Source organism: Gadus chalcogrammus, chromosome 1, assembly GCF_026213295.1.
Source record: "Gadus chalcogrammus isolate NIFS_2021 chromosome 1, NIFS_Gcha_1.0, whole genome shotgun sequence".
NCBI lineage: Eukaryota > Metazoa > Chordata > Actinopteri > Gadiformes > Gadidae > Gadus > Gadus chalcogrammus.
The window spans coordinates 10,675,482-10,701,837 of NC_079412.1; the positions used below are offsets into that span (position 1 = coordinate 10,675,482).

The 26,356-nt window shown below is 46.0% G+C and overlaps 2 protein-coding genes across 3 annotated transcripts; both read right to left on the reverse strand.

Annotated features, from left to right (window-relative positions):
- Positions 1 to 6: 6 nt before the first annotated feature.
- Positions 7 to 17,422, reverse strand: prickle3 (prickle homolog 3). 2 transcript variants are annotated; one of them, XM_056588788.1, is made up of 11 exons: positions 17,034 to 17,422; positions 11,887 to 11,975; positions 6,047 to 6,230; positions 5,497 to 5,610; positions 4,997 to 5,134; positions 3,781 to 3,984; positions 3,432 to 3,618; positions 2,700 to 3,038; positions 2,270 to 2,575; positions 1,708 to 2,124; positions 7 to 1,429 (listed from the first exon to the last, which is right to left on the reverse strand). In XM_056588788.1, exons 1-11 carry the CDS (start codon positions 17,073 to 17,075, stop codon positions 933 to 935), a joined length of 2,517 nt encoding a protein of 838 aa, XP_056444763.1. In that variant the 5' UTR covers positions 17,076 to 17,422; the 3' UTR covers positions 7 to 932. The 2 variants fall into 2 exon arrangements, with proteins under 2 accessions (XP_056444763.1, XP_056444754.1); XM_056588779.1 differs by having other exon boundaries at positions 11,887 to 11,978.
- A 1,298-nt stretch (positions 17,423 to 18,720) lies between these two features.
- Positions 18,721 to 25,987, reverse strand: plp2b (proteolipid protein 2b). The gene is made up of 5 exons (XM_056588801.1): positions 25,648 to 25,987; positions 21,898 to 22,053; positions 21,181 to 21,279; positions 20,720 to 20,816; positions 18,721 to 20,432 (listed from the first exon to the last, which is right to left on the reverse strand). Exons 1-5 carry the CDS (start codon positions 25,735 to 25,737, stop codon positions 20,419 to 20,421), a joined length of 456 nt encoding a protein of 151 aa, XP_056444776.1. The 5' UTR covers positions 25,738 to 25,987; the 3' UTR covers positions 18,721 to 20,418.
- Between the last annotated feature and the right edge of the window lie 369 nt (positions 25,988 to 26,356).

A 26,356-nucleotide genomic window follows, 5' to 3' on the forward strand; every position in this document is an offset into this window, starting at 1 on the left:
ATGTGACATTTCTTTTCCTGTGTTGTTATATGACACCTTCAGCGGGTGACGGCGGCAGCCCCACAGCAGACCTACTCATATACCAACAATGTAAGGCATCTACCACTTGTAAGTCTGCTACAGTTTAGGATCACACCTTTCCACACCCCTCCTTGCATAAAAGACTCAATAAGAGACAAACTCAGAAAAAGTTACAATGTTTTAATGTCGATATAAAAGTGTCTTACATAAAGCACTGGTCATCATAATCTCTGGAAATGTAGTTACCTAAAATCAAATATATATGTATATAAAAAAAAAATAGCATTGGCCCTATGGAACGCCTAAGCATATCCCCCTGGAATATAAAAACACAACTTGGTCCAAAGAAATATTTGATCTTTACCTAGACTAAATTCTCACAGTAATCTCAATTTTATTTGAAGAGTTTAAAACCATAACCTGCCTGATTCAAAACACAGTTGAACCCCATACTTTGCCACAGAGTATTCATGAATATAAATATTGATTTCAAAGAAATGTGGAAATAAAAACAGCATAGAAAGACCACTATCAGTAAATAGATAATATTTGGTACTTATGTCAATTTCTACACAACCTTTCCCTGTAAAAGCCACAATCCTCTTCTCTTCTCCAATGTGTAAGTATTTTGCTTGATCATCTCAAAATGCTTAGATATAAACAACTTTCAAGTTTATGGTAGAAGTAGTCTTAACTCTGCTCCGTAGATGTAAACACTGCTGCGAAACAGCTTGTGTAGTCTACGTTCAGAAAGCCTGCATAGTTGAATAGGATTCAAGACCAGGGTGACCATCATGATGATCACTCTGGTCCCCCAGCTCAAAGACATCTCAACGGCCCCACGACATATTTACATTTCCTCAAACCCTTGGACTCTGCGGAGCGTCTGTGGTGCGGGCGGGCTCTCTGGGCTAGGAGATGGCACAGTTTTTGTCTTTGTCCTTGGCCCCCAAGCTCTCGGCCTGCCTTCCCCGCCTAATGCTTCCCCGGAGACCCCGGTCCCTCCCCCCCCCCTCCTCCCGCTCCCCCTTGGCGTCTTCCTCCTGTCCGCCCGCGGCCTGCTGCTGCTGCTGCCTCCGGAGCTGGGGGGGCAGCGGGATGGGCTGACCCAGGAAGAAGCCCTCCTCCTCCGAGTCTGAGGAGGAGGAGCAGGTGGAGCAGCCCTCCTCGTGTTTCTGGTGGCCCTGCTGGAGGGACAGGGAGGGGCCGCCCTTCCTCTCCCCGTCTCCTCCTCTTCCTCCTCCTCCTCCTCCTCCTCCTCCTCTCCAGTCCAGGGCGTCGAGCCGCGGCCGGTCCGACGGCGTGCGGCGGAACCGCCTCTCGGTGCCCATGTGGAGGCTGGAGTCGGAGGTGACGCGGTTGCGGCTCACACCGCGGCGCAGGCTGCGCTGCTGGTAGCCGGATCCGTCTGTGGGGAGACAAGCAAATAAAAAACGCATGTCAATACATAGATGTTCTTTATTGTAAATAATTAGGATGAAGAACGTTTGGAAACAAACATCACGTGACGCCATTGATTTCAAAGTTGTATGGGAGTCATTCTGGTCCGTTTTAGAAAAAAATGGCATAAAGGATGAAAGCAAAGAAAATGTATCTGAGCTGATAGGTTGGAGTTATTTGAAACGAAACGGATTGGGACGGCAGAAACAAGTTGATACTGCAGGTTCAGGTCAAAGTGTTACGCACCCAGTAGATCCATCTGAGGAGGAATGCCCTTCTTCAGATGCAGCCTGCGCCCGAACCCTTCCTCCAACTCTTCCTCATCCAGACGGCCGTCCTCCCCCTCTCCCGCCCGCCCCACCTCCTCCTCCTCCTCCTCCTCTTCCTCCTCCTCTTCCTCGTCTTCATCCACAGAATAGCTGGAGCTGATGGGCTCTCTGAAGCTGACCCGGGCCGCCCCGTTGCGGGCCAGCGGAGGGGGGCTGCCGAGGCGGTCCTCCGGCGGGGGGAGACTCAGCACGGGGGAGTCGCCGGCCTTAAAGTCCCGCGCCTTGGTGGGGAGGGGGGGCGGGAAGTCGTCTGGGATGGCAGGCGGGAGAGGGGGGGACTCGGAGAGGGGGGCGCGGCTGACATGGAGGACCGGCGATTGGTTGGGAGGGAAGACTGCGGACAAGGTGAGAGAAGAAGACATTTTATTGGATTCCATTTTTCCCCCCGACACACTTCAGGTGGTTGATGAACCACACAACAGAAAGCAGTCGTCTTTACTGCTACAACGAGTAAGACGGGCTTCTGGATTTCCTCCCACCTGGTCGGGCAGGACTGCTGCGCTCCACCCAGCTCCTGCAGTCGATGGCGGTGGACGTGCCTCTGGAGTGCAGGCTGCTGAGCGGGTGCACGGTGTGGCCCAGGAGCTCTCCCTGGGGCTCCAGGCTGCTCAGGGACGGTTTGGACCCGCGCTCCCCAGAGGGCAACCCGTAGTGGGACGCGTCTCTGGGCCACGGCGGGCCGAAGCCGTTCCCCAAGTGAATGTGAGGAAGGGGAGAGTACGAGCCTCGTAGGTGGGGTTGGCCGCTCACCAGAGGCGCGCCGTTTTGAAGAGAGCAATTAACACCTGTTGATGTGGAACAAAAAATAAAACATAAAGAAATGTTGAAACATTTAACTCTAATCTCTCGTGACCTATCATAAACATATCATGCATATGTAACCGTTGAACACACCACATGTTAGCATACCTTTATTCTCCACCCCCGTGTGAATGCAGTCCTTTGCGAGGGTAATGTAGAGGTTGGCTCCCCCTTGTGGTGCTAGTGGAGCACAGCGCGGAGGATGCCTGACTTTATCGGCCCTCTCGCAGCGCTGGTGCTGCGGGGACCGGCTCTGGACGGCCGAGTCGCAGGAGTCAGAGTTGTTGGGGTCCTCTCCCAGGGAACAGGCCCGGGAGCAGAAGATGAGCCCCCCACGCGGGAGGAAGGGACGCCCGAGTAGCGCCAGGCGGCAGCGGGCGCAGCAGAAACAGGACTCCACCGCGTGCCAGTGCTGGCCCTCGTACGTCATCTGGCCCTGGTCGATACCTGGGGACGTTTGGTTAGAACATGGATCAGAGTTACACATCATCAGTCAGATGTGTGTTTAGAAACAGTGTGTCGCGACAGGGGCACATTTACATTTAGGGCATTAGCTTTATCACCAAAGCTTTTAATCAAAGCGACTTACAATAAGTATATTTGTCAAAAGAAGGAGAAACAATATATCGCCTTCGGTACAGTAAGGATGTTCATAGAAACAAGTGCCAAGCACTCAATCGCTAGGTTACCCCTATCCCCGTTTACAACAAAGATAGGACAAGACAATTCTATCAACACTTTCTTTCGGAAACACACGGCTACATGTGTGGGAAGAAACAGTCTGGGAAGGAACCAACGTGCTGTGCGTGTGCGTATGCGTGTGTGTGTGTGCCTGCGTACCGATCTGGTCCCCGCAGGTGTCGCAGTACTCTGCGTAGAGGCCCTCGTAGCAGGAGCAGCAGTACGGCCGGCTCTCCCTCATGATGTAGCGCAGGCCGCCCAGCGACGCCTCGCACTCAAAGCAGCAGAAGTGCTTCATGTGCCAGTGCCTGCCCTCCGCCTCCGTGCACTCGTCAGCAAGGATGATCTGGGAGTGAGCGAGAGGCAGAGCGACACGGAGAGTGAGAGAGACGGATGGAGAAGGAGAAAGTAAGGATTATCTCATTGATTGTGCCGCGCGTCGCGTCTTGATCAGAACTCGACCAGTTCTAATTATATTCCTGAAGGGCTCTGCCCTGATGATCGCTACCTCGTCGCAGGCCTGGCAGCGGGGCTTGAGCCTCTCGGCGTGGTGCCGTCCGCAGTAGATCTCCCCCTCCTGGTGGAAGTAGATGAGGTCCACCAGCAGCTCGCTGCAGGAGGCGCACTGGAAGCACTGGGGGTGCCAGCAGCGGCCCTGCCCCGCCCGCCCCGCAAACACCGCAATGTCCCCGCCGCTGATCTGCCGCTCGCACTGGGGGGTGGAGAGGAGAGGGAGGGGTGCTTAGGGAGGGTGGAGGTGGATGGTAGGAAGCCGTGGGCAGGCTCCTGTTCTGTTCATGCAAACACGCCGTTCACCCCCAAACGTTTTTTTTTGGTCTCTCGGGCCAACAGCTTCCCCCACCTTCTGGGGATAGCACAGCGATTTAACTTTAACTTCCGGGGTCATAAAAAAAATACATTCTTCTTTCTCATTTAAGAACAACCCTGGGGCATGGTGCTTGGGAAAGCAGGAATCACATGCTCTTCTGACCGTTTCTATTGGTTTAGAAGCGAAGGAACTATTAATTAATAGTTAATCCATTAATTAAATGGAACATCCCTCACAAAGGTGAAGGAATCAGTGAGATTACTGTTCACTGGAACGAGTTAGGCCAATACACTCTCTCTCGCGCCCTAAGGAAAGGAGCTATAAGGGATAACACCATAAGATTGAAGTTCGATAATACACACCCGATACAGATTAAATTAATCATATTATTGAATGTAACATTAGCACTTGTGACACGCTCTGCACATAGCAGTATTCAAGCCAGAGAACAGGATGGCTACAAGGAAGAAGTGGGTGTTGCAAAGCTTTCCATTAGAAATAATGAATTAGTTCATTGGTCATTATGGTGTCGTATGTTTATATCGAATAAATAGTCAAACTCATTGACTTTGTTTGTGATGTTGCGCAAGCCTATTATCCAGATATACAACTGTGTTGCGCATAGGCCATCAATTTACAGGCTGCAAGCCTCGTGTTATGATTTTAAGTAGTCAGTCACGGCCGTCATGGCCTATGGTTACATTGATGATGTATTGGGATTTATTTAGAGAGTTTTGCGCATGCAAAAAAGCACAGGGAGAATGAAGCCTGGTGAGATGAGTTATTGCCTCCTATAACCGAGACCAACGATAGTGGCCGATAAAGACGATAAAGACCGGTGGCTGATCAATCGGTGCGTCACTAATCTTAAACAACACTGGCCCGGCGAGCGTACCTGCTGGCAGACGCCCCCGGTCATGGTGAGGGGGAAGAGGCGCACCATGCCGCGGCCCAGGTTCTGCCTCTTCCTCTGCTGGCTGAACAGACGCAGCTCCTTCTTCTCCTCATCGTCCAGGGAGTTGCAGTACTGGGGCTGTAGAACACAGGGGGTCTCCAGTCAGTCCTCAACGACACACTCCCCTATTAGTACCAGACACCAGATCAGCTAGTGCCACTCAAACCCGTCTTATTTATTCGGAATTCAACACTAACAAGTTTCTATTTTGTGAGGTGAGGTGTGGGGCGACAGGGAAGAAGGAAAATACAAATGGGGGACTACATGGAAAAGAATCATAGACAAGCAAATACAAGGCTTTCGTACATGGTTGGCCACTATAAGGGTGAGCCACCTGGCTAGGATAATTGTTTATAGCCCGGATAGCGTCAAGCTAAAGCCTCATTCTAAAACGTAGAGAAACAACCAAACTCCAGCCTAGTCCTCAGTGTGTTCTGTACCTCACTGTCATGCGCGGGCAGCTGGTGAAGCAGCTGCTTGATGCGGTATCGCTCTCCGGGGCTGTTGACGTAAGGCACCCGGTCCTCAGGGAGACAGCTGAAGTACTGGTACACCTGCACGGGGAGAGAGAGGACGGGGTAAGGCTAACATACATCCACCACTGAGAGACAGCTGAAGTACCGGTTCACCTGCAGGGGGAGAGAAAGGACTGTAAAGCCGACATACATCTACGACTTAGAGATGGATTTAATTACTAGAATGAATAAAGAACAAAGGGTGACGCACGGGAACATTCTTTAAATATTTTACGTTTAGCCGTGTCACCAGTAATTAAAATGTGCTTTAATAATACAGTTTTGACACACGTTAAAGTGTGTTGGACTGGGAGCAGGAGTTTAAAATGCAAAGCGATCTGCAACCTTTTTATGGCCGGCACCTGAATAGATCTTTATGCAAATGTTTCTTCAAGTATGAATTCTTTGCTCATTTGACACTTTCTGTGCATTATGAATGCTCTGTCTGTCTGTCTGTCTGTCTGTGGACAGTCACCTGTTCAGGCTTGAGCCCCGGTGGGACCCAGGCGTACTCCTCGGAGGCGCATCCCGAGTCGTCGTCGGAGATGGAGTGCCTCTGGAAGTCCGACACCAGCTTGGTCATCATCTTCTCCAGCTGTCCCGGGACGGCGCGCACCGCATGCTCCTCCCTCACACACTTGCAGTGCACGCAGATCTTCCTGCAGGCACAGAGGAAGAGGGGCATAGGTCACGACGAGGATGAGGATGATGATGATGACGATGATGCTCTGCTACACCTGATTTTAAATCAGCATTCTACTTTAATACCCGTGGTGGGACTAATAACATGTTCTCCTACAATCCTCTCCTGGCATCGCAGAGATCAGCATATCTGACTCATGTTTGACTAGGACATGTGTAATGTTCCTTCATTCTTCCTGCGATCAAACATAACTCAGGTGCACGCAACATTCTGACACTTTTCTCCCGTTCAAAAAAGAATAACCGAGTGCCAATCCTTCTGGTTTATCACCTCCACCTTAAACCCTCCCACAGTTCAGTCAGAGCGTCTCTCTGAAACCCGGGCGTGGCTTTGCTGCTCATCCACACGCAAGTCTGGAGCTGTGAGACACGGCGTGATTTATGAACTCTTTTTGCGATGAACTCTCATTGACTGTCAGACCCCGGCCACAAACACATTCTTGAGACCAAGTCGAGGAGAGACCCAATGACTACAGCCGCAGCCAGGTGGCGCCCTTCCAGGACAAACATACAACACAAGCAAACTCAAACTAACACTCTACACAATCCGAGGTCCACAACAGCCAAACCTGACACCCGAGTCCCAGCGCAGCGTTTCACAGAGAAAAGGACGTCACAGGATCCGTCCTGGGATCACCTATCAAACAATGAGCTACACACATCTCCCCGGATCAGTATTAGGACGGCCGCATTCCCCCCCACCGCTGTGAGCCATCAAGAAGGCAGGAAATGAGGTCACAGTTGTAAGCCCGAATGTTAATCTCATGGTTGTGAAGCAAGAGATAAAATATTTAAATAAATAAAAAGGAGATGGGGGACTTTAATCTCCGCTGCGGCCCGGAGAAAGACGAATTTAATCTGTGGTCGGCCTGCATCTACATGCAGAGGGACAGACAAAGAATGGGCATAGAAAAGATGGCTCAGTCATGTGTGCGTGTGCCTGTTGACAACGCAGCGTGGCCACATGTGGTGTCTGTGAGTCCATCTCCCCCCCCCCCCCCCCCCCTCTCTCATCCAATTGCATAATTGCAATGTCTGCCAGCTGGTGGCACGAGGTCATCGCTCACAAAGCTGCTTGACTCGACGTGGGCGTGCACGTGTACACACGCTCGTGCACATCCACTTGATTGAGCTCCTCGTTCAACCCTCTGGCTCAGATTCCTCCATCCATGCGCTCCCCTGTTATTATGGTCATAACTTTTGACAAAAAAATGAATAAGTAAGTGCACTCTTGGGATGCGCGTCACTGTCTGGTCTCCCGCTGGCTGGCGGCGGCTTTCATTTAGTCGCCGTCAGTCTCCGATAAAAGGGGAACGTCAGAGCGTTGATTACAAGACCAGCAACAGGAGGAAGAACATGTCGTCTGTTGAGCCCAGCAACATCAGATAACCCGACTATGGCAGTTGTAGTCCTTCTCCCATCCGGGAACCATATATGGCCATCGCTGTCAGGCAGGTGGTACCGATAGAAACAAAGGAAAGCCTCATGGATTGGCTCAGTTTAAGCCATGCTGGCAACTGCCAACCATCTGGGTGTGATTGTACAGTGTGTGTGTGATTGTACAGTGTGTGTGTGTGTGTGTGTGTGTGTGTGTGTGTGTGTGTGTGTGTGTGTGTGTGTGTGTGTGTGTGTGTGTGTGTGTGTGTGTGTGTGTGTGTGTGTGTGTGTGTAGTGTGCGTGCGTGTGCGTGCGTGGACATGGCATTAATGTCCAGATGGTGAAGGCGGACAGCGTAAGACCCCGACCTTTACAATAGAGCCATACGTCTCCTCCCACACTTCCAGGATCCCTGGAGCGATCCTGTCACAGGAGACGGGGCTGACGTCATCCCCAGTGTGGCAGGGCTCAGCATGCTGTAACTGAACGCTGCGTGGACCAGGGACGTGTGGACTACAACAATGGCTCCCTCTGCGCTTGTATTGACTGTGTGTGTAGGGTTTGATATGGGGTTACATTGTAATTGTAATTATATGGGACACGCATATATTGCACATGGTAGGTTAGATGTCCCTTACAAAATATTAGAATAAGTCTTTACAAATACAGCACTAGAAAACAAAAGCCCTCTGCACCAATCTTTGGAACCTGAGGAAATGGGTCTGTGGACTTTCTCTTCTATAGCATAGTACAAATCAGAACCGAGGACAACAAAAGCTTTTTCCAAAGTATAAGTTCACCAAGTAAGGATTGGATTTATAGTTATAGTTATAAATATAGACAGACTCTGGTCTGCTGTCTTCTGTTAATAATGAAACTAAAACACCTACCTTAATAAAAAACAGTATTCCTGCCTCTAAATGACACGCACACGCCCACAAACACACGTTCCGCTATCCTGGGTGAAGCCGTCCTATGAACATTATCTCTCCAGTGCCCACCATTACCTCTACATCCCAGTCATAGGGAGCCACAGAGCGCTTCCTGTTCCTGTCCTTAGCAGGAGGATGTTCAAAAGGCAAAGGAAGGCTCCTTCCCATGGCCTCATCTTTATGACCCCTTCCACCCCCTGGATTCCCCTAACGGCACCCCCAACATCCCCACATATACGGGCAAGCCTCTCCACGCGTCCTGTTCTGATGCAGGGGGGCGTTTCAGAGTAGGGTTCTAAGGCAGTGCCAACACACCGATGCCTGGCTAACTCGCTGTAAAGCGGGCAATCAAACTGAGGCTTTGCTCAGGCAGATACCTTTGTTTACTAAAGCGACTGCTAAACACTTGTTATACCGACTGCCTGCAGCTAGCTCAACGCCTTTGAAGATATCAAATCGGAATCAAAATCATGAAGGGTAAACATACTGCAACGCCGCTAACCTCTAACCATGCCGCCGCAGCCTGTGACTCACAGCACACGGGCTCTGGTCCACGTTAACCCTCTCCACGTCAAATGACTGGAGCAGGCCGGATCCCTCGGCTCACTGTGGTGGGAAGGGAAATGAAGACGGGCAGCGTCTCGGGAGACGTATCTGGGCGGCAGCACCACGCAGACGGCGCGTCTTCTGACATGAGCCCACCTCAGACCACGCAGACACAGGAGCGCCGGGCAGGGAGACGAGACGACGCCACATTAACTGGAGGTTTTCCTTTAATGCGTTGTGTCTGCCGCCTGCTACGCCGAGCCCTCATGTATCCATCCACTCAGCAGTTAATTTACCGACTCGTCAAGCAATCCCCTTTGACAAGTTACAAAGTCTGACAAGTAAGGCGGACCGACAAGTTACACTGTGATGTATTCACTGCCTCTGAAGATGCTGAGAAAAAAAAAAATAGGATTTACTCAGTGAAGCCTGAAGGAAAGTACGCTGATTAGTGCTGCTAAAAGAAAAAAGGAACACATTCGACAAAATGCATGGATGAACCCGCCCAAGACAGACAACCTATCCCCCCCGTCGCCGCGTGGATGAGGGGAAGCTGGGCCAGCTCGGGATTAACAGATGGACCCGGGTTCTAAGGAGACTCGACTGCTGCCAATTAGGCTTCTAAAGAGCTGGGTGCAGGGCCATCCTGCCTCCCAGCGCCGGCCCTTCAGACGCTCTCGGGGGTCCAGCAGGGTCGGCCGTAACTCAATCCTTCCACCCCCATCTGCACCCCTCCCACCCCACCTCCAACCACCACCGGATTAACTGCAAGCGGATGAAGATGGATTGCAACCCCCCCCCCTCTAATGGAGCAGACCAGCTGAGCTAATGGCCGCCCGGTTGGCTGATCTGCCTCCGTTAGGAAGACGGTGCCAACGAATGGGTTTCTGAAGAAGAAGATTAGATGCCGTTTCCACCGAGGCCGTGTTGTCTGGGGCCCTGACCTCCCGTCCCTCTCCATCCGCCCCTGCTCATCTGGGATGACATTTCGCCCCCACCCCCCCTAAAGATTTGTTTCGGTGTCACTGAACCTAAACTAGTCAATGATAGGTATGAATTTCCCTCAGAAAAGGTATTTTAATGTACACTTCTAAACATAGTTATTTTAAGGTTCAGACATGTTTGTCTGGAGCTATAAGCGATTGTAGACATATGCCCGTGATAAACAACATATGGTAAATTGACACCAAAATAATGCCCAGATTGTCTTGTATTCAGTTCTCCTGAATCACCCGGCCCTGCATTAAGCCTTTGTGTTTGGATTGACAATAGTCTAAACCTCGACTCTGGTTCCCTCGCCGACCTATCCTGTTCAGACTCAATAAATCACAAGGTGTTTATAGTCAGCGCCAACTCAGAGATTGAAGGCAGGCCGGGGTTGAGGAATAGCTTCAACCTTGGGCCTGGGTAATTCCTTTTATCAGAGAGCCATTTGTCAACGTGCTATACACCCCTAGTTTACAACGCAGTACATTCACATCAGGAAGTGCACAACTGCTAGAGTACTGAGGGAAAGAGAGAGAGGTGTGTGTGTGTGTGTGTGTGTGTGTGTGTGTGTGTGTGTGTGTGTGTGTGTGTGTGTGTGTGTGTGTGTGTGTGTGTGTGTGTGTGTGTGTGTGTGTGTGTGTGTGTGTGTGTGCGCGTCATTATCAAGGGGGATTTAGGACCCTATCACAGAGTAATCTGATTAAGGTGATGGACAGGATTAAGACCCACCAATACCCCAGACAACTGGGGATCAACCAAAGAAGAGGATGAAGAAAGGGGGTGGGGGGAATCAGAAAAGCACCCCAACATCTTGAGAGGCTTAATGAAGATACTCAATCCATATGCTCTTACAAAAGCTGCATCAGCGTCAAGGTCAACCATCTCTCATTGCTATAGTTCATCTGCCCTCAGATGTCCACTAAATTCTACCCTAATTGGCCCTCAAGAGTACCCCCAGCCCGACACGCACGTGATGCTTACAAGTTGGTATTGTGTTGTTCGATATAGGGTGGGCAAAGTGAAGACAGTGATGTTAAGCAAAGATCAGCGAGAGCCACAACTCAGTTATAAAAATATACAAATGCTATTGTATCAAACCTTTTAAAATAGTGGGGAAACGTAAAACACAGAAGGCTTGTTGTCGGTAATGATCCCCTCTAGCACTTTAATGTAAACTTAAGCAGAACTAAGTGAGGTGGACATGGCTGCTGTCAGAGAGAGGGGGAGGAGCTTAGTGATACTACTACTAATACTACTACTATTAATACGGCCCTGATGACACAGATCAGTGGGTGGGTGGGGGGGGGGGATCATGTGCGCCCCACTGGGATCGTGTTGGTTTTCCATCGCATTCCTACTATGACGAAGACAGAGTTTGTCTAATTTCAGCAGAGAGCGCAAACGGCCCGGTTACGGCTCTATGAGGAGGGCCACGGGCGCCATGTTTAAAACACAGCGCAGCACACGGGTGACGCCGTCATCCCCTCCGCTAACTTAAAACACATGTCAACGGAAAAGATTCACCATGAAAGCGGTCTAGGCGTATATTGTTTCTGACTTGATGAACTGATACTGGGGTACAACGTTATGAACACGGTTCAACACACTCCTACAATCGCAGCTTTACTCACTGTAGTCCCCTACATAAGCTAACTGAGTGTTAGCTTACTGATGACCATAGTAAACAAATCCCTTAAGCCAACTTGCCACGCATGGATGCTGTAACATAAGAGGGCCCGGGTCGGGGGGTGGGGGGGGGGGGGGTACGTACCTCCAGCCATGCACACTAAAGCCCGGACACTGGTCGCCGCATCGCATGCAGGGCTGCCCCTTGTCCGGGTCCTCCTCCTGCTGCTGCTGCTGCTGGACACACACAACAACACACACTTATAGCTGAGTGTTGCCGAGTAACACACAACAAAGATATACAGATTCAGTGACACCATGGCAGCCATGGGCGGTGTGCATACAAGGCCTGGGAGTGGCTGACAGGGGGAGCATGAACCTGGGTAGCAGGAGTGTGAGGCTGGCCTCAGATCCATGTCCCACGGTCTGCCGCAGCCTTTTTATGTTACATAGCCGGTACTTTATGCTCATACATAGTTTGTCAGGAATGCAATGCGCCCAGTACACCGAGGTGTTTGCCTGTGTGGGCTGCTGGGAGAGGCATGATCGGTGAAGATCAATCAACTTGTTAATTGATTGTGATTGAGTAATCAACCCTTAAAATGGAGGATTCAATGGCGTTCATAAACACTGGGGGAGGAATACCATTGCAACCTCTAGCTGATCAAAATACATGGGGTATATTATTTGAGGGCTTTGCCATGTATGTGCGTGTGTGTATAATGACATAAATGAAGATGAACTACCCCCAGAAATTCTTCAGCCTGAGAAACGCTGAGCCGTGCATCCGACTCCAGCCGAGAAAACAGTTTAGTGCTAAAACAACTACCTCATGTATCGGCTGCTACCTCTATCCCAGTGTGTGTGTGTGTGTGTGTGTGTGTGTGTGTGTGTGTGTGTGTGTGTGTGTGCGTGTTAGAGATGAAAGGAAGGAAGCGGCGACAGGAAGAGCGCTGCACCCTTTCCCTCCCTCGCCGTCTCCTGTCTCTACTTTCCCTTCCTCTGCGCCGGCCACTTGCCTCTCCCCCTCTCGGTCCTCTCTGCCCGTTAGCCCCAAGCTGGAGGTTTCATGGTTGATTTCTGAACACAATTTTTTTGTTTACTAATCACATTGTTGCTGTGTGTGATGTGATCCTCCCTCATGTTGAGTCTTTTTCCCAATTTTCCATTGGGACTTTCTATCGCCCCAGGATGTGTAGGAGCCGACGGGGAGAAGTCAACAGTGGGTTCCAGTGTCAGTGTTCTGATGTCTCCCTGCACTAGAACACAGACCAGCATGCACTGTTCAACTGATCAGGGCTGGGAAGCCTTGGGTCTGTTGTCTAACCCAGACGTTACAGTATCCATGCAGGTGTCAAACACAGGTTCAAAGAAACGTACATCATTTTAGCTTTCAAGTACAGAAAGCCACACACACACACACACACACACACACACACACACACACACACACACACACACACACACACACACACACACACACACACACACACACACACACACACACACACACACACACACACACACACACACACACACAACCTGTTGAGCCATGTTTGAATGTTGTTTTCAACCACACGCAGCTCATAAAACGTCATTGCATCGGTCTGAAGCATCAGCAAAAAGTATAGTATAGCCTGTTTTCCCACAGGGACTTTGAATGTGTGTTTTTATTAGAGATTACAATAGATGCAGTGCAGTCCTTTAACTTTGAAGCATTACTGTTATCAACATCAACTTTGAGTTTGCTCAGCTTATCAATAATGGCAATGCTCATGCACTTTTTGTGGAGTCAAACTACACAATCATGGTATACTTGAAAATGTTCCTTTGAAGTAATAGAATATTAGTCCTAAAGTAGACTGTAAGGTATGACATTGTCATGCTCATTGTAATGTTGCCTAGGAACAATCAGTAAACAGATACTGCTTTAAGTAGGGGAACTACACTTTTTCCAAAGCATAAAGTATACACTGTAAACTAAATCTCAAAAGTAAACTCAAGACCCAATAGAATGAATAAATAACACAATCCATGCGGCCTCCCATGATCCCATCGGATTAGGAGACAGCCTGCTCCAATTAAGGATGATGTCATGATGCACTCGGCCTGTGAGAAATAGTATTTGACTCAGAGTGTTTTAATAAACCTTCTCTGAATGGATAATGAAAGAAAGATGAAGGAAGCGTGGAGGTTGTTGTTCTGGAATCATGGACCACCCACTCACCAAAACTTATGACCAATAAGACGTTTTACTATGCATTTAATAGTGCAAACCGTTGCGGTTAAGAATACTTTGTAACACTTGAAAAGTGTGTCTTTCGAGACTTTGACGTTCTTCTAGCGGTCCATGCTACGTTTCAACATCACTCCAGCTCATTCTTAATCATACATTCAAAGTATACGTCTTCAAAAATAGATATTCAGTAAAGGATGCTATGCACTTGAATGGGAAAACCGTTTACATACATCTAAAATCAAGTACAAAATATGATACGTTGTTGTCCAAGTACACGTGAGAGAGATAATTTTATAGTTCGGTGGACAGTTCAAATGTGTTGTTTTGGAAACATCAGGTTTGCATCTGCTTCCTAAAGAAAGAGCCGAACCCTGCTCAGCTGAGGGAAGACTGCTGGAGAGACAAAGGGCTACAGGGAAGGAGACGGCCCTATCTGTAAACAGATCCTGAGGTGAACAAAACCAGTCAGGCTGGTTGTAACACAGCATTGTGATCACGGAGCAGAGATGTTCCTTCATCTCAGTACAGTGGCCAATAAGATCATCCGATAAGAGATACACAGAAAACATTAACAATCTCCAGGTATCTAACGTTGTGGGCCCCCCTGAAAGCCTGTTTTAGTCGAATGGACATTTATTGATTCTGTTAACCCCAGCAAACGTTCTCTTGCAGACTTTCCACCACTGGATACCTCCAGTCACCGAGCACTACTTTATCTTGTATTCTTCTTGTTAATGTATGCACACATGCATGCTGCAATGCATGCTGACCTGCACGGTCTTCTTCAAGCACATTTCCTTTCAGCCTAAGAGGTAATGTGTCGTGTGTGGAGTCCAACACTGGTCATGGGTCTATTGTGTTCTCAACACAAGGACGTGATGGGAGGGGTGGTAGGAAGAGAAGCGCTAAACAATGCACCAAGAAAGTAAAAGTCAAGAGGTTCACACTGGCTTGAAAACATCCATGCCACAGCCATGTTTAACTGATTTCTTACATGCAGGTTTCAGGGTTAGGCATCTCCAGATCTTGGCCACACACATGGCAATAACATGTCATTTTCATTTGTAAACACACAAATTATCCCAGTTTCTATGAAGTCTCAGAACCACTGACTGAAAACTAAAACATCAGGTTATTTGTTCACTTTGGCTTACAGCATGCATCTGCACAACTTGGAAATATTAGTGTTTGTTTACACTATCCTGTACTGTTTAAATTTATGACAACACAACACAACCACACACACAACCACACACTAAAACCATGAGTTGATTCATCGATTAACTATGAACACAAACCTCATTGATTCTTATAATGGAAATAAAATATTAAAGGTTTCAGTCTTTAGTAAGCAGTTTAAAGTTGAACTCTTTTCTAGGCAGATAAAACAAGCAAATTTAAGAAACTATGTTGGGATGGTGAAAGTTACAATGGCCCCACTGCTAATAGCATATTTTAAATACATCTATTGCACGCATGTGCAATAGATGTATTTGTATGCAAATACATCTGCAGATATATATGCAGAAGGGCAAAAGCTCGCTTGATTTCTGCAGATGTATATCTTATTCTGTATACACTTCATGTATTTGTGGTTACCATGGCGAGTGCTGGCGACCAAATTTAGGCAGAGGCATAGCTAAGAGACTTTGTTGACACCAACTGCTGCTAGCTGTAAACATGACAAACAACAGGTATGGATGGAGGCATCAGATCACTGTCTGTGCTCTGTTGAGTAAATTCAAATCAAAACATCCAAACAGACATGGTTCTTCATCAGAGAAAAATATCTCCATCCACGTTTCACGAGATCAACTCCCTCAACAAGTACAAAGAGTGGGGTGACTTTTGGGTTTCACTGTGGATCTGTTCAAACCGAATGACGTCACAAAGGAGGCTTTAAACCCACAGTTAACCACTAAGTGAAGTTGCTGTCTCGGCAGCGCTTGAAGGGTTAACCATTAACACAGAGGTCGTGGGTCACAGGGCCTGTGCTGCCCCAGCATGTTGGCTAGATACACCTCCCCTCACCCGGCACAGTACCAAACAGAGCTGGCTCCTGGAAAACACTCTCCGCTGTCTTTCACTCTGGCCACAAGGGTACAAGGATTCTTTCTGTTGTGTTTATTGAGACATCGGCCTCCCGCTTCTTAGGATAACTCATGACACACCAATGTTTTTCAGCATGTAGCCTTTGCTAGGACGTTGTTCCTACTGGAACGTTTTTGAATGAAACCACTGAGGATTTACTTCGGACACAAATATTATGAACTCTTAAGTCCTAAATATTACCACTCATCCAAATGTATTACATGAGAACCCTGACATATTTGCCAGTCTAACTTACTTAACTTTCTTTAAGTCAAGTGTTACAGACCTATGACTTTCCAGGTAGGGTACTAGGTACATATATAAACATGAGGTTTGACATGTTCCATATAAAAGTGGAAACCGGACGCAGGGATAATATGAGAGGATTAGCACATTATACTGTAAGCTTCAAGGCATTCTACTGAATAGTTGTATGAAGTTAGAAGTCGTTTTGTATACATAGATTTAGTTCTCACTAAAGATAACACTGCAACCCAGTGAATATGAGTTTTTAGGTGGAAACGGTAGGCCTTTAAAAGTAACGTGGTTTCCAAATGGCAGAAACCTCTTCTCTCCAAACTCCTGTCCAGGTGAATTCCTATGACGTCAGTGTTTCTAAACTGGGCGCTTTCAATGATTTATAAAACAAAGAATATACAAGTCTGTAACGTTTCTGTATTTAAATATGGCAACACGGTTACTTTATTATCAACACACATTTATGAAGATCGATGGAAATCGTTGAGAAATGGTAGAAATAGTAGCCAGGTAAAGGTGATGGCGCCTGGACGGGGTTGTGTGTTATGGACCAAGTTGACCAACACACTTCATTAAAGTGAGTTGGACAATATAGAAATATGAAGGTGGAATTCATTGTACACATCTTTAATTGATGTTTGATCCGTAAAACTAATAAAACACACGTTTAGCATAGTTGAGGAAAATAAAGAAAACACACTTACCGAGCGGTTTGATCGTCGCTTTTTCGATCCGCGAGAGAACATGATATCGGGTCACATGGAAAAGTAAAAGGTGGGCTATACCCTGTAGCGAGGGATTTAACTCAATAACCCCTATACAGTCAACTACACGCCTTCTCCGACTCGTCCCATGCTGTTTATTTCTCGTCTGAAAAACTTTAAGCAGAGTCAATCATTATCCAAAAGTTAGGCCCGCATATTCACCGCAGGATTCACCAGCCCTGTGTACCTGGACTACACAAAGGAGACCCTCCTCCGCTACACCGGGTGCTTGTCTGCTGCTAAGTTTCGTAAATCATGGTCCTGGGCATACTGCGCCTCCGAAGAGGTGTTCCTCCTCCATCTGCTCCTACCTGAAAATGTTCCATTTCCAGGACGTCTGGACAGTGGGAGGAGTCGGGAATATGAATCTCGGATTCTGCCTTTTGACGTGATGGATCCAAATGCGGTCAAATTTATTAATTTTGTTGATGTTTTTATGTCGTATTAATTCAATTTGTTTATTATTCATGAATCAAATGAATGTCCTTGCATAGCTAACCTCATTTGCAGATTTAAAGATAATTTGTAAAAAATTAACCCTATCCAACATGAATATATACGCAATCGTGAGGATGATTGTCACCTGCCTCCATTTGATTTAATAACCTGTACTTTGACGATTCAGAAATGTAACCATGCTTAGGATTTCGTATTCGCCTCTGTACTTTTGTTGTGGAAGGAAACAAAGAACACAAGTAAATGGTGAACTGGCTCCACCTAGTGGACATATATTGGAATCATACGTTCTCGCTTATCTTATTGCAATGCTAAAGTTATAAACCTTATTTTCTTGCTCAAAAACGTTCTTCACTTGTTCCAGATCGAGCTCGAGCTTTGCTTCATATTCATTCAAGCGAAGCTCGAACATATAATGCATCATATGTTCAATCCAAATCCTAAATCTACATTTTATAGCTAAACCTAAATTTTATATCGAAATCGAAATCCTGTATCTAAAAGCTAAATATTAATCTACATCAATCAATAAATCAGAAATCTACAATTCAAATCTACAATTTTGTCTGAATATAAATCCTAAACCTAAATGCTAATTCTTGCTAATTCATCGATATCTAAATCCTAAATCCATACAACAGATATGCTAATTAACATATATATGCTAATCTGTCATTAATTATGACCGATGGAAAAACAGTGTGAGAATCATGCATGGACCTATAAAGAATTGGGAATCAGGACTCCTAGCCAGAATTCGCCATTTTGGCAGATTCATGATGTGAAATAGCGTGAACTGCTGGTTAGGAGTCAGAACCAATTGTATGAATTTAGGATTTAGATCAATATAAGATTTAGCATTTCGATTTAGTCAAAAATATCGATTTAGATTTAGATCAAGTATTTAGCTTCAGATTAAGCATTTCAATTTAGATATTCGATTTAGACATAAAAAGTATTTCGATTTAGATTTAACATATCATTAAAATTGTATATGAGGGAAAAGGGAAATGGTATGTGCAGTGCAGTTTGGAGGGTTGTTTATTTTCTAAACCTGGGAAAGAAACTGGTTAAATGTGTAACAAATTGGGCAAGTTTTTTAGAAGCAGAAGTTCACAAACGGCATACATCTTCTTCAATACATTGTAAGAGATGTACAATTAAGACATTGTTCACACTTCGTTGTGGCAACAATCAGTTTTATTTCTGAAATCACTGATGTTGTGAAATTTAAACGGCAGAACATATGAAGCTTATTAGTTAACAACATTTAGGCTTCTTTCAAAAACTTCAACCTTTAAATTAAAATACAATTTTACAGTTTTAAGTTTAATACCATAATATCCAAATCCAGAAATACCATTCACAAGCTCTCAAACACAGCTTCTTCAAGTCATTGAGTAGACACATCCACAAAATGCGTTTTGTTTGGCTGCTATAAAATATATTTTATACACTTTAATTTTGCACCTTTGAAACTTGTTACGACCACACATGAAAAACACACACAAGACCTGAGTAGAAAGAATTGAAAATCATTTAGAGTGATGGGCTTCCCTCAAGTAAGAAGACAAAGGTCTTTGGTGATTAATTTATTACAAAACTTTGACTGAACAAAGACTGTGCTTTGATAAGAACCAGTAGAATACCAATACAAACAGGCATATTAGGTAGGCCTAAACCTCACATTAGTTCATCTTTGGTCTGTAAAAAAAAATACAGTATTATTGAGTATTAAACACAGCATAGACCAGACAAGAACTAATGTAACTCGTGGTGGTTAGTTGGGACCAGATTAAGGCACTATATCTCACAAAGCATGACAATTAACGTTGAAATGGCAGGGAGAGCATGAAAGGGTTTGGGCATTGAGGGTTCTAAGCCTGAATCTTCGAGTAAACTTTACTTAACATGAACACCAAAAAATATATTTAAACCAAAACTTAGAACAAATCAATTAAATTCCATAAACGCCCGTTAATGTTTAAATTGTTTCTTAAATCCATACAGAGTATTAAGTGGACAAGGAGACTTTGCCACAGTCGACATTACCATTATATTCCGTTAAAAACAGTAGAAATGTGCACTAAACTAAATAGAGTGAGAAAACCGCTTTAGGGATACAAACAAATGCTTTACAGTGCCATATTTACAACTTTCCCTTTTTACATGACCAAACACTAAATCCCGCAGGGGCACACTGAAGTCGTAGTTAAGGTTCAACCAGGAAAACCCTGATGCAACCCAACCATTACGCAAGCACTAGATAGGAAACCTGCAGGTCACTGGTTGGTCAGCGAAGACATTCACCTTCCTGGTCCGGACCTTTAAAGGGGAAGTGTGTAGAATCTAAGAACCGACTTGGCAGAAATGTAATAGAATATTCATGTATGATTTTTATGAAGCATGATTTCATTAGTGTATGATCCCGTGGAAATAAGAATCATTGTATTTTGTCACCTTAGAATGAGCCCTTTATATCTCCATAGGGAGAGGGTCCTGACACGGAGACCACCTTGTTGCACCGCCATGTTTCTACGGCAGCCCAGAATGGACAATTGGCTCAAAAGAGGCCCCATTTTAAATTTTTAACTATCCTAAATCTTACTTGTCAGATATGCCCTATAGGGTTACACGGGTTTGTTTCTCACTTCTGGACTCCACTTACATCCTACACATTGCACCTTTAAAATAAATGTCCTCTTCCTTGGAGTCGGAACATGAGGTTGTCTGCTCCCTCCGATGTCCGCCGTCAGCCATGTTCTGCTCTCTTCTTCGCCTCCGGCTCCTTCATCATCATCTTCCTCATGTGTTTTTCTTAATCTCTTGCTGCTGTGTGTTTGACCTTTGGTTGTGGTGCCTTGGACTACTAAACAGTGTCGTCTGTGAGCCAGGAAGATTGACAACCAGGAGCCAGAAAGAAAGTAGGATTATCATCTGCTCAAAGCAACCTTACAGCCACGATGGGGCAGATGCAATGTAATAATAAATAGGCATATCTTGCTTTGTTTGACATAATATATAACAATATTCAAACTTTTTAAGTGAGCCATGCTACCTTTTAAAACATAGTTATATAGAATCATGCTTTATACAGGGCATTCATTTGCACAATTTTAAGGACTTCATTAACATCATAATAAAAGTGAAGGAGCAACGATGGTTCCTACCAGTACCAGCTGCTGCGTGCTGGCTGCCGCTCTTGATTTGCAGGTAGATGGTGTAGGCATCGTAGGCAAACAGGATACCTGCAAGCAGACCGAAGACCTACAATAGAAGAGGTGACAACAATATAAAAATGGTCAGGTAAACAGAGATGTTTTTGTAGAACAGCCTTGTCGAATTCTGCCTACGCAAGTGTGGGCCCAACTTTGTGTGACTGGCTCTGCGTCTAGTTCTGATGGTAAAAAAACAGCATGAGACACAGTTTCTCAAGTCATTCAAAAATTCATAAAAGTAAATAATGAGGAAGTGAGATAGAAATTTCACTATCACCCAATGTCCAGCGTTTCTTTGTCCTGTTTGCTGTAGCGGATGTGTCAATGTGATTCAATGCAAAGTCAGCAGTGGATGCAGTTACGAAACGAGCACGAGTTTGCCTTCATGTCAATGCAAAGGAAGTGCGCCGTACCCCGCCAGCGATGATGGCACCGTCGCCTGTCCCTCTGATGACCGCGATCAGGGAGGTTATGGTGTAGAGACCTGCACCGATCGCAGCACGGATTAGATCCTAGGGCCAGCACAGGAGCAACACCATGTGTAAATACACACCCGACGCCCACACATATATATAGATAGGAATATAGATAGAAACACGCCCACACACAATAAAACCTTATCAAAAGTTTGTCTGGAGTGTGTGAGTATCTTCATGTGAGCTTAAGCTTGCACTAATCTGCTGACGACAATCATTCAATGATAACTGTCTCAAAGAATTCCTGGGGAATTTTATGGGGATTTACAACACACAATGCTTTATATTTATAAGATCATACCAGAGGTATGTGTTGGGTGGGACTTTGATTCTTAATGTTTGCGAGTCTATACATGGCTGAGTTAGCATCATCTTATAGCATGAGTGAGCGTGTACTTTCATGTAGGCGTGTGTGCACGTGTATGTGTATGTGTATATGCACTGTGTGTGTGTGTGTGTGTGTGTGTGTGCGTGTGCGCGTGTGTGTGTGAGTGTGTGTGCGTGTGTGTGCGTTTGCTAATGCTTGTGTGTGTGTTCATGTAAGTGTGTGTGCATGTGCTAATATTAGTGTGTGTCTGTGTGTGAGTGTGTGCGTCTGTGTGCGTTTATACTTATGTGTGTGTCCATGTAGGTGTGTGCAACTGAAAATCTCACACTCCACAACCAGTTGATCATTAGGATCTGCTTGTCCATCTCCATCATGAAGATCCCGAAGAAGATCATAGCTAAGATCATCTCACAGATGGCCACGGCGGTGTAGCCCCCGTACAAAGAGGCCGCATAGCAGACGAGGACGATGAGGCTGACGAGCTGCGGAGGGGAAGATAAAAAATAAGTTTTTTGGCTAAATCGATTTGCCTTGTGCAATATTAAGCATGTTATTTATTAACATTATCGTTGTAATATAATACTATTAAGCAGCCTGGAGTTAAAAGTAAAAGTTACACCAGGGAATGGCATGTATTTGTTGTAAATATAAGAATAGGTCGGTACTTGAAAGTTTACTACTTAGAATCAGCGATAGAATCGACAAACGTAACCTGGCCCCCCGTGCAATTGCCAAGAATCATCAGTACGAGCAAAGTGGAGCATGTTGGAAAACAATGTCTTAATGAAGTCCCTCTACATTAGACATGGTTCTTTGGACCAGGGTGGGCACACATACAACTAGTCCTCTCCCTCGTGGAACAAGAACAAGACCTTTACTTTCACCACAGGAAAACTGCAAAGCCTAATCAGCAAATCCGCCTCGGTAGAGGAACTATGTGCAACAGGGTAGAAAGCAGCCAAACTAAACACTGTCAAAAGTGTAGGTGCCTCAAATAAATCAGTGACTGTATGTGTTTCACCCCTTTCTATAAAAACCAAACCAATCCACCCAACACATGTTGGTTCCATCCAAGACTTACAGCTCGCTTGCGTGTGTGCGTGTGTGTTTGCGTGTGTTTCCCCCCACATTATGAACACATTTTTCCATGCAAAGGGGAAAGCAGGAAGGCGTCGCCGCCGGCCCGGCCCGCTGAGCTTCTGCCGGTTTTCGTAGAAGTCTTTACGTTACTCGGCCCACACGGTTCAAGAGCCCCAGCAGACCCCCTCTCAATCGCACTATTGTTGCTGCAGTCAAGCGGTGTGGGCAGGTTGCATTTATACAGACACATGGCACAACACAGCCTAATAATACTCAAATAAGGACCGCTTATAGGGAACTGTGGGCCTTTTGATTCATGAGGCACTCATTTATGTTATCCTCCCCCAGTATTAATGTCAACCTCGTCAGAACGTCAAAGTAATTTCCGCCATCTGTTTAAAACATATACGTTGAGCGCTTCTTTACAACCTCTCCAGGGTAAAAAGTGCTGTGTCTGGGGTTTCACTTCTCACTCCACAGCTCCTTATAGGTCTGCTCCTGATGCTGCTGAATGTGGGCGGCGGGATTCAACTGGATTCCTAGGATGTTAATCATCTCTCAGCACTTAGCGGCCCTCGGCACCGTCACCTTATTTCACACAAACAACCAGGAGGTGGGAGGGGAGTAAGTTATGTTTCACAGTCTGCAGACTAGCTAGAGACTGCTATATCGAGCATGCATGAGGTAATGACCCCCAACAACCGCCTTCTACATCTGTCACTGCTCTCTCTCTATCACTCTCTCTCTCTCTCTCTCCCATCACTCACACACACACAAACACACACAGTAGTAGTGTTCAGGAGGCTGGCACAGAGCGCCTCTGTGAAGCGGTAAGATGTCCGAGGGCCCCCGGACACAAAGAGAGGCTGTATCTTGGGCCCTTGCTCTGAAGGCAGCGAAGGCTCCACAAGAGTCAAACCGCCCACCACTCTGGAGTCCTTCTCCCACCCCAGATGGTGACACCTTGGTGCTACGGAGAGACAGTGGGCCCTGATCTATTTACACAAAAGGGAGGGAGAGGGGCCAAAACACAGCACTAGGACGCATTAAGCACAAGAGTAAAATGAACAAAATGCTCTTTAGAACCAGATATGGGAAAAATCTTAGAAAGGTGTGGCTAATTATAGTCATAGAGCAACAGGACAACCAAAGGGCAGGCCCCCATAGCACAATACGAAAAACCAAGGAAGTGACATCGAGTCTTGTGTGTTGAGTCACTGATAAGATTTATCTTAGTCATCCATATTAACAGTTGGCACCCTTGAATAAGTCGTGTTTGGCTTGACAGAACACTGGTTCCCGTTTCATTTACGCGTGTTCCATTCAAACAGTGATCACAGATCATCATTTCACTGAAAACAGCTGTAGTCAGTTGCGACTTGCTGTTCTTTCAATGAAATACAGAATCATGTCATCTAACCATCAGTAATAACTAGATTACCACCGCTGCATGTCACAAAAGGGAGGTTTCCGCTAATTTGGGTGTGTGTGTGTGAGTCCCAACACGTAGCCGTTTGCCCTTCTCGCGGAGCGTTAAAACCTGATCAAGACTGGTCATGCTCTGTTTGTGTGCATACAAGAAGCTTTGAGGTTTGACGGCAAACATGGTCGGTGTAAGAAAAAGCATGTGGGTGTGTGTCTGTAAGTCTGTATAGGATGCCGGCCGTCGTAACGACTCAAAAGAGCTTCAGACTGCGTTTGAGTGTAGGCAAAGTGACCTCACAGTCAGGTCAATGTGATACAGTATCTTTGCTGTAGCTGCTGCTAAATCACAAACGTAACCTACAGCACACTAGATAACGCCTAACTCATAATATTTATAGGGCAGTCAGAGGCTTGGACGAGGCCTCTTAATAGCTCTACCATCACAGGATCCAAATACAGCCCATAGTGGACAAACCCACCATGGCTTCCAGTGTGTAAATACCCTTTAATAGCATGCAGGGCCCCTAGATGCCTGCTAGGCAACCCCTCCCAGCGCTGGGGTAGTCCGGTACACATTTTCATGGAAATTCCCTTAGAGGGCCTACCCCTTAAAGACAATTTACCAGGCAGGACCCTCATTATGACGTGTACATTTGAGAAAGAAGGTTTTCTTTCTTAGACCATTTTCTGGGGATAACTTACACCAGTGCTCAACACAAAGTTAATAATATTAATTCAAGAAATAAGACACTGGAAAGAGAATGCAAAGTCTCCGGGGTAAAACATACCGTTCTGCAATAGCACGCACCCTGCCACTATGAGGCTGCTCCTCAATGCTCCGGCACTAGGAGTAAACCTGAGCTAAATGCACTCTGCACTTTAGAGACTGCACAAACACTTTAAATGGGAAGTTGCAATAGCACAACACCTTTTTATCTTTTTACTGGTTTAAATTTTTGTCTGTGTCATTGTATTTTATGTACTGTATGAACTGTGCGTGTGCGTGTATTGCCTTATTTTAACCTGTGTGGCACCTAGACAAAGCTAACCCTTATCTATCTAAGCATGATACAATTGATTGTAGCTCTATGATTGGGGTCAAAGGGAGTATTGTGGGCTGGTTTACGAATTAAACTAAAAGGGAATCACTGCAGAAAGCCAGATGTGTCAACTGCCAAGTTAAATCGTAGGTTTGGTGGTGCCAAATGGGAAAACGTGACAGGTGGTGGAAGCCCTTCAACCACTCGACCTGACTTCCAACCCCGAATCCACGTGGTCCTCATTTAAACAGGAGAGACGATATATCCTTCATCATTAGAAGCAAAACCTTTGTTTGTCTGAAAATGACCAAACATGCTAGATCGGCTCCTTTGTGTGTGAGAGCAGGCTATACTTCACACTGAGCCACACAGTGGCAGTCTTCAAGCTGCAGCAACCAGTGGCAAATTACACAAGTAAACACCGTAGACCATACAGAGCAATTGTATTGTATTGCAAAGCTTGTTGGCGAGCAGAAGAGATCAATCTCAATTTAACGTTGTTTAACAAAATACTCCAGTAAAAACACTTACTATTTCTGCTGCAAGAATAACCCCTTTCGGGGTCTTCACGTAACTTTTGAGCTTGTCCATGCAGTTGGCAGCGGGGCTGGTATCAGCCATTCTTCAACTAAAGTCTAAAGTCTTCCGAGTCAACTGTTGATACTGAAACGTGGACAACGACGTACGATTTCCCCGTAAATACAAACTAAACGGCCAGTAGCTGTTATCTATATCGAAGATCTGTCTCCCTGGTTGTAAAGCGCAAAGAGGTTTTGTTAGAAGCACAGTGGGTTTCAGTGTGGATCGCAGTGGCTCTGCACGGAGGAGCGTCAGCGGGGCGTTGGCTTTCACTTTTCTCAAGAGGCTTTTCATCTACTGGGGGCTGGATACCGTAATACGCTCCTGATCGTCACACTGCAACCTGTTGTTATTTTGTGTTCAACACATGAGATCGTGTTGACCACGGTGCTTGAGAGATAACATTGCATGGTTAAATTGGATATTTTCACCACCACATTTGGTTTGTCTTGATTTGGTCGTGTTCGTGTTGGCGGTAGAGCGCCGACAGTTCCCATGACAACTTGGCACTTCGGGGGCGGCTCTGCCCACACATTCTTTCCATTCCAAGGCTGATAATAGTTTTTTATTTTATCTGACTGGGATGTTTTTTTTTTTTTTTCATTACTGCGTATAATATATTTTAAATACTATTTTGACTTATAAAATATATGCTGCTGCC